The sequence below is a fragment of the Perca fluviatilis genome, chromosome 22, assembly GCF_010015445.1.
Source record: "Perca fluviatilis chromosome 22, GENO_Pfluv_1.0, whole genome shotgun sequence".
NCBI lineage: Eukaryota > Metazoa > Chordata > Actinopteri > Perciformes > Percidae > Perca > Perca fluviatilis.
The window spans coordinates 12,245,207-12,258,397 of NC_053133.1; the positions used below are offsets into that span (position 1 = coordinate 12,245,207).

The window sequence follows — 13,191 nt, forward strand, 5'->3', positions numbered from 1 at the left end:
TGCAATCCCTTTTAAGGAACAAATCACAAGCAGTTTTTTTTACCTGAGATAAAAGACTGAGCTGGAAGACTGTACTGAAGAACTGTGAGGATTTGATACATGACATCAGTTGTGGAGCTGTTTAGGTGACCTATTTTTTTGTCAACAATAAATTGTAAACTTAGAAATGCATTCTTACAGACACAAAGCAGCAGCAGGGAATGGGATATTTTTAAACCTGCTCTAACCCCTGACCAACTATGTACTTTTGCCTGCTCATGAAGTATTCTTTTCTAATAATACAGTCTGACCGCCTTGTCTGAGAGGCCTTGTTTTATATGGAGTGTTTGGAAAGTAAAACAATGTTTTAAATTTCAAACCCAATTTGATACCCCTAATGAAGATGAAGTCTTAATAAGGGCAATAATTTAGACAGGAAATCCAGTCCTAATATATAGTCTATAACTAACAGGCTTATGGCCAATAGAGGTGTCATCTATCTATAAATTGCAGGATTGACTGTCTGTCTGTTATGCGCATATCTCTTGAACCATTAGTCTGATGGATTTCAAACTTTGGACGGTCTTTGAATTTGAATAAACAAACGACAAATACCGAATTTAAGGACGTTTCAGAATCCCACACATGCAAAGCACAGCCAGCCACAGACAAGTGGCAGCAAGACGTATCTGTATATGTGTGTCCGTGTTTGGGGGGAAAGATAACCTGCACATCACACGCAGACGCCACATGCAGAACGCTTTACAACAGCGGGGGACTCTTTTCCTGCTATTGTGTTAAGTTGCTGTGAGCTGGTAGAACATAACGTAATCTCAGAGATTATTCCTTCACAGCGCTGTGCAATGCGAGAAAATCTCAGAGTTGAACCGGGCAGATACATCAGTTTTCATCAGACTCACCCTGGGGCGGATTAATTAAGTCTACTGCTAACTTACAACACTAATAACATTACTGTCACCAAAATACCCCCGCCAATCAAATCCATACTTCACTGTTAACTGTCAAGCCACTAAACCTGTATGGAAATGAGCACCTCTGCACCAAGTGTTAAATTCATTAAGATCATACCACACGAGACGACACACACACACACACACACACACACACACACACACACACACACACACACACACACACACACACACACACACACACACACACAGACACAAACACACAGACACACACAGACACACACAGACACACACACACACACACACACACACACACACACACACACACACACACACGGTCCGGTTCTGGTGGTTGATGAACTCAGATATATGCTGATTAGCTCTCGTTACGGGCCGGATAGGTAGAACACTGCCATGAGTCCATGACGCTAAAGTCTGATTACTCCACATTTTCATTGTGATATTTTGTGCTCCAGATGTTAAAAATACATGGACTACTTGTGGTAGAATGAGAATCTGTGGCCATCTGCAGTAGATTTAGTCAACACCACAATTTCTGCTAGTTGTCTTCAGGTGTGTGTGTTTTTGTCACAAAGTAAAAGAATCACAACCTGCCCTGCAAGACTATTGACTCTCCCACCGCATGCATCTCCCTGAGATTCTTAATCTCAATGGGACTACCCCAAAGACACAAGGGTTAGATTAAACTAAATAAAAAATACATTTTCAGATTATCCTGTTTGTCTAGGGAGCTACAGTGTTTCCCATTTGGCATATAGCCACTGTTTTTTCCTCTTCATTCAGTTGTGTGTCAGTGATATCTGACATCACTTTGACGTTTGATGAATATTTGGGGAATTATGCATCTCACTTCTGTATTCTGTCAACTTCAAAAACACTGATTTGCCAAGAGGGAGTACTACATTTATAGGTCAGCGAAGATGACGTACTGTCTTTGCAACTCTGACTTCTCAAGAACGATGTTTAAATTGCAACTAATTTGCAATAGCGATTTATGTTTACTGGCAACTCTTTGCCCCAACGTAGGAGGTATTTGCAGGAAGGAAATTGGGGTGGATGGATGAGTGTAGTGCTTGACTGGCATTTGTGTCCTTTCCTATGCTGTAATTCAGCAAGCTATGTTTTAAACATTGAATAGTTTTTCTTTGTTTGTCAAAGATCTTTTTCTTACCTCATCAATGTGTTTTATTTCCCTAAACATAATCATACATACATATCATAATGTAGTTGCTGCAAGTGGCTATTGAAGGGAAAACAAATATAATACTTTACAATATTGTTTGCATATGCTGTTCATACATTTTTTTTCCCTCAGAGCATACACAGCTAATACAAAATAGTTGTACATCAATGTAATTCCTGGGGAAAACTGTGGGATTTTGTTTGAGTTAAACATAATGTCCAATGTGTTTACTGCTCTCTTGTTTAAAACAGGAGCGTTAGCTTTTCGTTGATTTGACTGAGTCAATAAAAATAAAACAATTTGTATAGTGGAAGAAAACCGCTTGGTTGTACTGTCGGCTTGTTGAAACCCAACGGATTAACCACTGTTTGATCCTGCTGTGCTGTTATTCTTGCAGAAGAAAGTGAATTTCCTGTGGTCTTATGTGAATGACCTCGCAGACCAGAACCAGGTGCTGGTTCAGACCATTGAGGATCTGCAGAAGGAAGCCGACTACAAGGTTTCCAATCGGGGAATGAAGCTCTGCACCTCTGATCGCATTTTGGACGTAAGGCTTTAAAAAAAAAATGTTTTTCTAGCATTTCGGCTTAAGTAGTTGGCCCTGATCGAGTGTCATTGTTTTCTTTTTTTTCTGTATTTTAAACAAATCTATAGTCCTCTTCTTTATGGTATTTATGTCCTTGATAAATATGTGTCTTCAGGAGAACCATGTGCAGGAAATACAGTCAGGGTTTCAAACACATTAAGAGCTTTAACATATTTTTGGAGACATGTTACATAGTATACCCACAATGGCAAACATTGTAATACGTGCAGTATATTTTGGAGCATAGGATCTACAACCTGAAGATACCCACGACTCTCCTTGTGTGCACCCACACATATATGAAACAAGAGCACAAAGTACTCAATAGCTAAAAGAAAAAGTAAAGGAAAATTCTGGCTCAGCTGTCCAGGTAAAACCCTGCAAAGATTTGCAAGATTAATTTTTACAACATGTATCCTTGAGATAGAGATATATATATATATATATATATATAAAGACTTAATGTGTAATATAAATAAAAACATTTTTTTGACCTCCCGATTTAACCAGAGACGTGTACTTAGTATTCTGCAATAAGTGTAACAGCATATGTGCCAATACAATGAAATGTTTTGTGTACACTTCTCAAGGCCAAGGCCTCTTCCACTTTATACAATCCAATCAGTAGAGGTTGCCCTGGATATGGTTAACTGTTAAATCCATGAAAATTCCTCATTCTTTATACAGAAAAATATCAGAATCAGAAAGGGCTTTATTGCCAATTACGTTTTTTGCACATACAAGGAATTTATCATGGTGTTGTTGGTGCATGTCACACATTCTCAAATATAAGAAGGATAAAAAGAATATAAACAATATATCGGTATGTAGGTAGAAATTCTTTGCGGAGACCTGATGCTTAAGATACTACAGTGAACTCTTCAGGATAAGCTGCATCTAAACTGGAGAAAGGAGTCAAGCAGAGACAGGTCCTGTGTTATTATCAAGTTCAAGTTAGTATCAAGTATCATTCAAGTTTGTGGCCCCAACAATTTTCTGGAGGAAACCATAAATTAGGTGGAAAGGTGTGTGCAAAAGCTGTGTGCAAAAATGCTCTACTGAAGTGTATTTCCCTGCACCCCCCCAAACATTGCATCAACGTAAGACAGGACTATAAAGACATCACTATTCACCAACTGATGTAGTGACCTTAAGGTATTGTTCCTTTTCAGTTATGGCCACGCTTCCATCAATATTTGCTCTTCTGAGTGGATTTTGCACACAAAAAAGTAATTATGGCCTTTTATCCATCAAACCACTTATCTGCTATTATGGAAAAGGTCAGAGGGCTAGCTTTGTGTGCTCTCTGCACTGGTTACAAAAGTCATGGCAATACAATTCTTTGCATTTCTCAACATTCAGAGCTGTCCATTTTTTTAACATACAGCATATAACATATAACAGTTTCTCTTTCATAGGGCTTTCTCAGATGCCTTCACTGAATAGGCTGTACAATATATAAGGTGATTGCAAACTACAGCACAGTAGTGAGAATGGCCAAGACCTTTATTAGTTTTCACTAGAGAAGCACTGATTACAACTTTCTAGGCCGATTCCGATTTTCATTGAGTTAGGCCAAGGGTGGTGATGGTGCAGTGGATATGACACATGCCTTTGGTGCGGGAGGTCGGTGTTCAATTCCCACCGTGATACATCAACCAGTGTGTCCCTGAGCAAGGCACTTAACCCCTAGTTGCTCCAGAGGCATATGACCTCTGACATAAATAGCAATTGTAAGTCGCTTTGGATAAAAGCATCAGCTAAATGACAAGTAATGTGAAGGCCAGCTGATTCCGATTTCATTTTTTCTAACCACTTTACAGCACACACAAATATTTATTTTCTATCTTTTCTTTAATAGAACATTTTGCACGGAAAATAGACAATTTTTTGAACAGATAATTGATCACTATAAAATAAAACTATATAAATTACTTCTGGTGTGGGGAAATTCACACACATCTAAAGTGCAATGTTAGAACCATTTCCTTCTTTTCACATCCAATATCCAACAAAAAAAATTTGATTTTGGTTTTTGGTGTTGTCCCTCCACGCCCTACTTTTTCCTTGCAGGTGTTGCATTTTGCAAACTTGTTATCTTCTGCACACACGCTGAAGAATTTCCAAACAGCTGACATGTTGCAGGTTAATTCACGAGGTTCCCTAATGTGCGAGAATAGCGCAGACACGCGCTTCACAACGCGAGCGGGTACGCGCGACAAACGGCGGAAAGGTTGAGAGAAAGGAAAAAGACTGTGCTGTCGCATCTGTGTGTGCGTGCGTCCTTGATAACTGTAACTGGTATAACTTATGTTGTCAGTTAATGTAGCATTGACCAGCATGAAATCGGCAAATGTCAGACTGACCTGCCGGTTGCCGGTCATGGCCGAGCACGTGAAAACCGGCCAATTCTGGTCACCGGCTGGTCTGTCGGCTAGTTTTCACATGTGTTATCAGTAATTGAATTGTAGGCACTGTACCAATTTATTTAGCTCTCTCTTACAGATTACAAAAACATACAGCTAAAGAGGTAATATATGAAGAACATTTTTAGAAAACTAAATAAAAAACATTCTCTTAGTTGCTCAAAGTCCTTCAGTTCATCCAGTTGCACATTTTTGTTATTGTTTGTGACAACAACAGCTTCCTTTGGCAGCCAAAAAGCACAGCGTGAGGGAAGTCAGTAGTTTGCTGCCGATCTATCAACCCATCTTCAGAGCTTTTGGATCTCCATTTTCACCCGTCTTAAACGATGCTCTCGCTGTCTTGTTTATGTTACTTTGTGTTTTCAGGGTCTAGATTGGTAAACAAATACAAACAAATGGACTGCTTCACTCAACAGTCTATTAGGATAGCCAGGGGACAACCGTGTGTTTCTGCTCTGATGTCTATAATGTGAAATCCAATCAAATGAAGAGCATTTAGAGCTACTTATGGACCGTTCCACCATGTAAACGATGCAATGAGCTCTGTAATAGGAGCTTGGCTAACGTCTGATTGAATCGTAGTGTATGGTCTTGTTGATGCACAATAGGGTTGAACTGTAATGGACACTAAACAGAGTTTGTTTTGTGGTCATAATATCATGAAATCCAAGGCTTGTGTTCTCTATCCTAGACTGCTGCAATTAGCCTGTTGTCTATTTGTCATCCATGGACAGACGGATGTAGAATCATCATGTTCCCTGCATACCATATACCTGAATTAAACAGTACTTTGTGAATAATACTGAATGTCTATTTTTACCTCTGGTTACAGGACAAACCCTTCATTACGCGTTAGTTTATATCAATATGAAAGTTATAGGGGAATCTTTTAAAATCCATTCAACTTCTGTACTGTTGCAGTAGGTAAGACTTATAAAACTAACCTTCTGTCATATTTGCTGAAACTGACCCTATGTTCCAGTAGAACTACACAAAGCAGGTAATAAAAAAAAAAGATCTGGCTCATTTGGCTCCACCTACAGCCTGTAGTGCGATTTGCAAAAATCCACCTCTCCCTGTTCAGATGCACCAATCAGGGCCGGGTGGTGGGGTGGGGGGGTGTCTAACTGCGTGTCAATCACTGCTCATGCACACGCATTCATTCTCCCTTGTGGGGGGAGGAGCTTAGCTTTTAGCGGAAAGGGGCGAGGGACTGAGAAGTTGTCGATGTTCAAATTTTTTGGCCAAGTCCTGGATCTTCACAATCCTACCTACGGCACCTTTAGCAACCAAATGTGGCACTATTATCCTAGTCTCGCATTGCCTGACCTTCCTCCACAGCGCTATGGAGGAAGGTCTGGTGAGTCCACATAGGCTGTGGCTTCCGGGATGGGAGAAAAACGTGCTCTGGTTTATTGGCATTTCTTTAAACCAGTCACAATCGCCTTGGGCAGCACTAAGCGCCGTACGGAGCAACGGCGACTCATTAAAAATAGCCTCAGGAAAGAACATGTTTTGTACGTTCAAAAGTTGTTTTAGTCGTGCAACAGAAAACTGAGATTGGACAGATAGTCTAGCTAGTCTCGCTTTACCCTGCAGAGATCTGAGAGCAGGTTAACCATAGTCCTCATAAATCGACCGCAGTGTAAAATGTCACCGTAAAGAAAGCCCAAGGTAATGGATATCCGGCCTAAATGAATGAAATCCGGCAGAATTTCCGTCAGCAACGGAGCAATCCCAGAAATGGAACGTCGTGGATATAGACTACTATTATCTAGTCTTGATAAACTCCACCAAATTGGTGCTCCACCCAGGCTAAAACTTATTTTGTAATTCTGTGCAAATACTATAGGACTAAAGTCAATATATTGAAGTCCATGTCATCCTGTCTAGTAGTGTAGTATCCATTGGGCTTTTTGGGATTTTGAAGGATATGGATGTATAGTTGGTTGTCCCAGTGGCAGCTGGACTCTAAAACAGCATTGTTTTACTCAGATAATCTGTATTAATGTTAGGATGTAGACTCCCAGCCCCTGTGGTGCTCTTGTCAGCTTCTATAGTTAGCAGGTTTTCTAGCCAGTGAAAAATTTACGGAAAAACCTTCTTTGTTTCATCCGCTTACAATAAAAAAGCAATATTATGAGCTAACTTCCTCGTAATTTCCTTCAATCGTCCGGGTTATACTCTCGTTGGAGAGTCATAAAGCAATACAATTGGCATTTTATAGATCTCTGTAGAAATGTTTTTTTTCCACTTGCGTTATTCCAGGCAGGTCAAATGCACATGGGCAGCTACAGAACAACTTCTGGAGCTGGCAGGGAAATCAGTGCCTTACTTGAAAACACTTTTGTTGGCCAGTGGTGTCCAACTTTGGGTTTCAGTGACAGTTGGAGGATGAATAAAGCCCTTGCCTTTTTATAAGACATATCATTAGGAAAACGTAAAAGCTCAAACTTAATATTTTAGTTCATGTCGTCATATTTTGCCCCACTAACAGCAGGTGGCAGATGGTAAGAAGGTTGATGAAAATCGGTCGATAGTTGAACTCTTGAGAAGAGAGATCTGAAGTCAGACTTTAACTGTGTTACACGATACATCCAGCATACTGGACACATGCAAAGCCTTGATGTGAATCCTATTATTTCTTTTTTGTTATGTCTTGGTTGTCCTATCTGTGATCAAGTGTATCATGTTTTTTGCATCTATCATTTGCCTTTGTCTTTGTATCTATCGGCTATTTTGCACATTTAGTTTGTGTGTGTGTACATTATGTGCAGTCTGTGTGTGTGTGTTTGTCTGTTGGGTAGATTTTTTAATTCCCAGAGTTTAGCCCCTGGCCTGCAGGGCAATATGGGGGACTGGGAAGGCCTGAGGCGGATCAGTGTAGATCAGAACAGATCAGTAGGGATCATTTGGGATCACTGGCCCTCTCTTTGATCCACTCATCCTGTCATTTTACTATTCCCACACAATTCTCAAATTATTACCATACCAGGCATGTTCCAAACACCCACGTTAGTAAACACATTTTTCAGACTGGAGACGTGCAGTACTCCATTTTGCTGTTTAAAATATTAAATTTGTTATGCTTGTTAGCTGTCCTTGTTTATAAAAGACAGGTTAACAAAGAAGACCTAATTTATTTTGTCTTATTTGTATCCGAGAAGAAAACAAATGGGTTATAGCAAGTGACGACTACAAAATTGCTAACTGAATGCCGGGAATATCTCCAGCTGTGATGAGAGTCTCCAATTTTTTTTTTTTTGTGTGATTCACAAAGTGACTATTTATGACATTCCCCATAAACCACAGAACAAGGGCTATTAAAATGCTCAGGAACCAAATGAGAAAATTGGTCTCATGACTTAATCCATGCTAATGAGAACATCATTTTTCCTGTCATGTGGAGCGACCCTCCATAGTAGCACTCTCAAGACCCATTTCAACAAAACAGTACATAAAAGAAGAGCTCTGTAAGTTGTGGCGTAGTTGTTGGATGAAAACTGGAATTAACTAAACAGCCCTCTTTTCAGAAGGAATTCAAAGTTTAAAACCACACATGCAGATGCATTAAGATCAGCTTTAATCTGTTACCACGTCACAGCAGTGCCACAAATATCTGTATACCCATTTTATCAAGATTAATTCTAATAGCATTATTGATATATTTTATTAGGCCATAACTGATAATGAACAAAATCAGGTTGACTAGCCTGTATACTATTCATGCTGTGGACATCATGCAAAGAAGCAGTTGCTCCAAACCTGGCTGACCTGTAGTAGTGACTCAAAGTGGAAACTCAATTCAGATCTGCAATAAAAACAATCTCTGAACTGTGTGACCTTTTATCACCCCCTCCTCACACACACACACACACACACACACACACACACACACACACACACACACACACACACACACACACACACACACACTACATTACATGTCATTTAGCTGACGCTTTTATCCAAAGCGACTTCCAATTAAGTGCTTTCAACCCTGAAGGTGCAAACTCCAGACACACACACTCCAAACTCTAGACACACACACACACACACACACACACACACACACACACATATATATATATATATATATATATAGCTTGTGTAGCAGCTGCTTGGAGGGAGAGTGGGAGTGAGAAAGAGAGAGCAGGGGAGGTCAGGGGGTTGCGATTGTTGACTATGCTAATGCTGTTGTTAATGACTTTGCTGTGAGTGATAATTGATCGTCTTCATTACCATATTAACTTCTCTGCCCCCACCCTTCCCAGACCCCCCCAACCCCCAGTCTCTCTCTATGCAGAAAATGGATGCACCCATTTGATCCTTCAAATAATGAACTAATTAGCTTAATTAAAATCAATAGAGGTGCCAATACCAGGTTAGGCATCTCAGGGATGCCGTCTCTATCTGCAGAGGAAGGAATTTAGCAGGGAAAGGAATTTTCAGAAAGCGGGGGAGAGAGAGGATGGATGGCAGGAGGTAAGAGAAGCAATACATAAACAACAGGAAGGGTGGGAAAAGGTGAGGAGCAAGAGGAAGAAAAGCGAGACACCCAGACAGGGACAGACAAAAAAGAGCAGAATGAAAACGGAGAATGAGATAAACAAAAATAAGGTGAGATGGGTACGTACAAACAGACAAAAGAAGAAGTCCAAATGATAGGAGTTGCAAGTTTGAAGGTGGTAAAATGTATTAAAAAAAATAGTGGACAAGGGCGAAGACAGGAAAGCATGAGAGAAAGAGACAGAAAATATCGGAGAAAGGAGGAAGCCACGGAGAGGGAAAACTAAACGAGAGAGAGAGAGGGCCAAAGAGGTTCCTAATGCTGATTTATGAGTGCTTGACGGTCGTTAGCTGGAATAAATGGCTTGTAGGAGTGGCTGCAGCATTACTCCCTGTACAGGATACTAAGTGCATTGTAAGGTCAGCCATAAGGCCAAACTTACATATGTAGTGCTCTGCCCTTGTAAACCTTTGTTAATATATCAGCCACAGGATGGAACTGTAACTAGTCCATCTGATACACCGGGATGACTGTGACTCCCTAACCTGTATGGTAATTATTCTATTTCACTCAGATTTTGAGAACACACATATGTTTTAAAGGACAGAACTTTTATAGTTGGACAACACAGAAATGAAAAGCACATACTGTGTTTAGTGTGAATGTAATTTGCAACGTGTTGCTGCTGAAACGATGAGTTGATTCATTGATTAGCTGATTGCCAGAAAATTTATTTAACAATATTCTTTACCCATTTATCATTTAATCACTTATTAAATAAGAATGTGCTGGTTCCAGATCCTCAAATGTGAGGATTTTTATATCAAAGTGAAATATATCAAAGTGAATATCAGATATGGACCGTTGCTCGGCCAAAACAAGCAATTTGAAGATGTCATCTTGGTCACTGTGAAATTGCATGTGTATTTTATAAATATATATATTTTCAGTGTTTTCTGACATTTGATGTATTAATTGATTCATTGATAAATTGCAAAAATAGAAGGTTAATTGCTTATAAAATTAATAAAGTTAGTTATTTGTAGCCCTTCTACAGTCCATGCTCTGCATACTGCACAGATAGGACAAGTATAATTTCAGAAGATGTCATAAGAAACTGTCAAAATGTAGAATGAAAAATGGATTAAACTTATATATATATATATATATATATATATATATATATATATATATATATATATATATATACACACACACACATGTTTGAGTGCATTTTGATGCCATACATTATCTTTTCAATACGGCACAGAAAAAAGCCCTGAATGTAAGGCAGCAGATATGTGTGTTTTTCCTGGAGGCTATCATCATAGTTGCATCACTTACACTTGCATCAAGCTCACTCTGGACAAAATTAAAGTCCACATTTTTAGTACACACTCACTCTTAACATGTAGCCCTTGACATAGTAGAACAAGACGCTGGCGCGTTACTTCCAGTCACCGTCACCACGAGTCGCATTATCCAATTTTTTTTCATTCCTCGCTTTCTGTTGTGATGGTGACTCACGCATGCACGTTCCTGCTTTTGTTTTTTCTCCTCCTCTGTTGCTTTCAGTTGACCTAGCTCCAGACAAAAGAAATGGAGGGGAGGGGAAACATGGAGTGATTGCATAAATGGATAGCTATTTTCAGATAGAAAAGAAACAAGAAAAGCAACAGTGAGGTGAGGAAGAGAGAAAAAAGAGCAGGGAAGAGGAGGCGTGGGTGAGGGGCAAGTGGATGAGACGGGAGTAGACAAGTACTGTATATGTGACGAGGCTGGAAAACAAAAGGATAGAAACGGAGGGGAAAGGAAGGAGAGGAACAATGGAGGAGGGAAGGTGAACCGATTTGGGGAATGACTACTGCTGTGATAACTTTTCTTTGTTTCTTTCTTACATTATAAGTACTGCTACAATTTCTACTTTTAAAAGTACCCATCCTACAAGTACTTCTACTGCTGTTCTACAGTATGTCTGCCACCTCTACTGTCTTTTCTCCATTGTCTAACGAACAGACCCACAATGACAGGATCTGTTTGACTATTTTCCACATCCTTGCCTTCTCCTGGAGACGGAGATGTGTTCGCTTTGGAAAATCTCAGTACTGCTTGTAATAGACTGAGCACCTTCTATAAGAATGTATTGCAAATGCCTGTTCTGTTTGTCTGAGTGAGAAAACTAAGTGATGTGATGTAACATCCATGTAATGCGCTCTCTGTTTCTCTCACTCTGGTATTTCTTTTTCTCTCACTCGTGCACTCTGCTGATTTTGACCAATTACTTTAATAGTATATTTCCTCACCACTCTTTAATGGTATAGTTGTATCACACATAAAAAAACACACACACTGAAACACACACACACACATATGCACGTAAGCCCTTCCTCTAACAAATGAGTTTACCGTGGTCATAACCTTCACAGGGCTCATTATCATAGATTGCAGGCCTTTTCATAAAGCTGAGACCACTGGTGACAGATTACTAACGGGATGGACACACATACACACACACACACACACACACACACACACACACACACACAGAGTGATCCGTAATGAGACCTTATTCCGGACACCCAACCCAGCTGCCTGTAAATTACAGCCGCCACTCTGCCATACATACTTAATCAGCTAATGTTGTTTTATTCCTTATTATTATTTGCTCCTGTTTTCTGATTTATCTAAAGCGCTCTGCATCACACCAATATTTTGTCTCCTTTACAGTTGAGAGAGAGAAAGAAAAAAAAAAAAAAAAAAAAAAAAAGAGAGAGAGAGAGAGAGAGAGAGAGAGAGAGAGAGAGAGAGAGAGAGAGAATTCATGTACTTAGGGGATTGCATCTGTAATGAATGGACTGGCTGTTTAGGCATACACAACACAGCCTACTACTCACCTTAATAATGTAAGCAGGTCGTAACTCCTGCTAACCCAAGGGTGTGTGTGGGTGTGTGTGTGTGTATATATATATATATATATATATATATATATATATATTCACACTCCCAAACACACAGCCTACCCATATTAGCCACTGACCTCTAGGTGTGCCGGGTCTTCTCACTGTCACATTGCAGCCACATTTGGAATAGGAAAGTTTGTGATTAGGGGAGAAAATCTTGTGTCTTTTGTGTGTATGTCCATTGTGTGTCTTTCTGTATGTTTGGGGGACACAACTACTAATCTACTTTATTTGAATAAGACATTAAAGATACTACACTCTGCAAAATCATTTACGTAAACCTATATTTTAATAAATTCATGCTAAAATCATTGTTATTTATAAGGTATTCAAATACAGATTACCTTATTTTCTGAAAAGACTGGAGCCAAGAATGAGGTAGAGGAACTTTAACAGTCTGTCTGTGTTTAGCATTTGTTGTTTCCCCTATTTTAAAGTGGTGTCCTAAAAAGCAACTTGTTCACTCGCCAGACATAGAGGTAGCCAGTCTGCCTGCATCATGCATCAAATATTAACTTCAAATATAATGGGTTGATTCTCATCTTTCCGTCCGCACCAGCTCCTCGTTTTGGATGCTTTTGCGTGTTTTTGTGT

The 13,191-nt window shown here is 39.6% G+C and overlaps 1 protein-coding gene across 3 annotated transcripts in view; it reads left to right on the forward strand.

The window, feature by feature from the left end:
* Nucleotides 1-13,191, forward strand: part of LOC120552514 (trichohyalin-like) — a 101,885-nt gene that overhangs the window by 2,727 nt on the left and 85,967 nt on the right. For all 3 annotated transcript variants that reach the window (XM_039790637.1, XM_039790639.1, XM_039790638.1), the window contains exon 2: nt 2,513-2,662. In XM_039790637.1, coding sequence (XP_039646571.1) covers nt 2,513-2,662 — 150 coding nt within the window. The remainder of the gene's footprint in view (nt 1-2,512; nt 2,663-13,191) is intronic.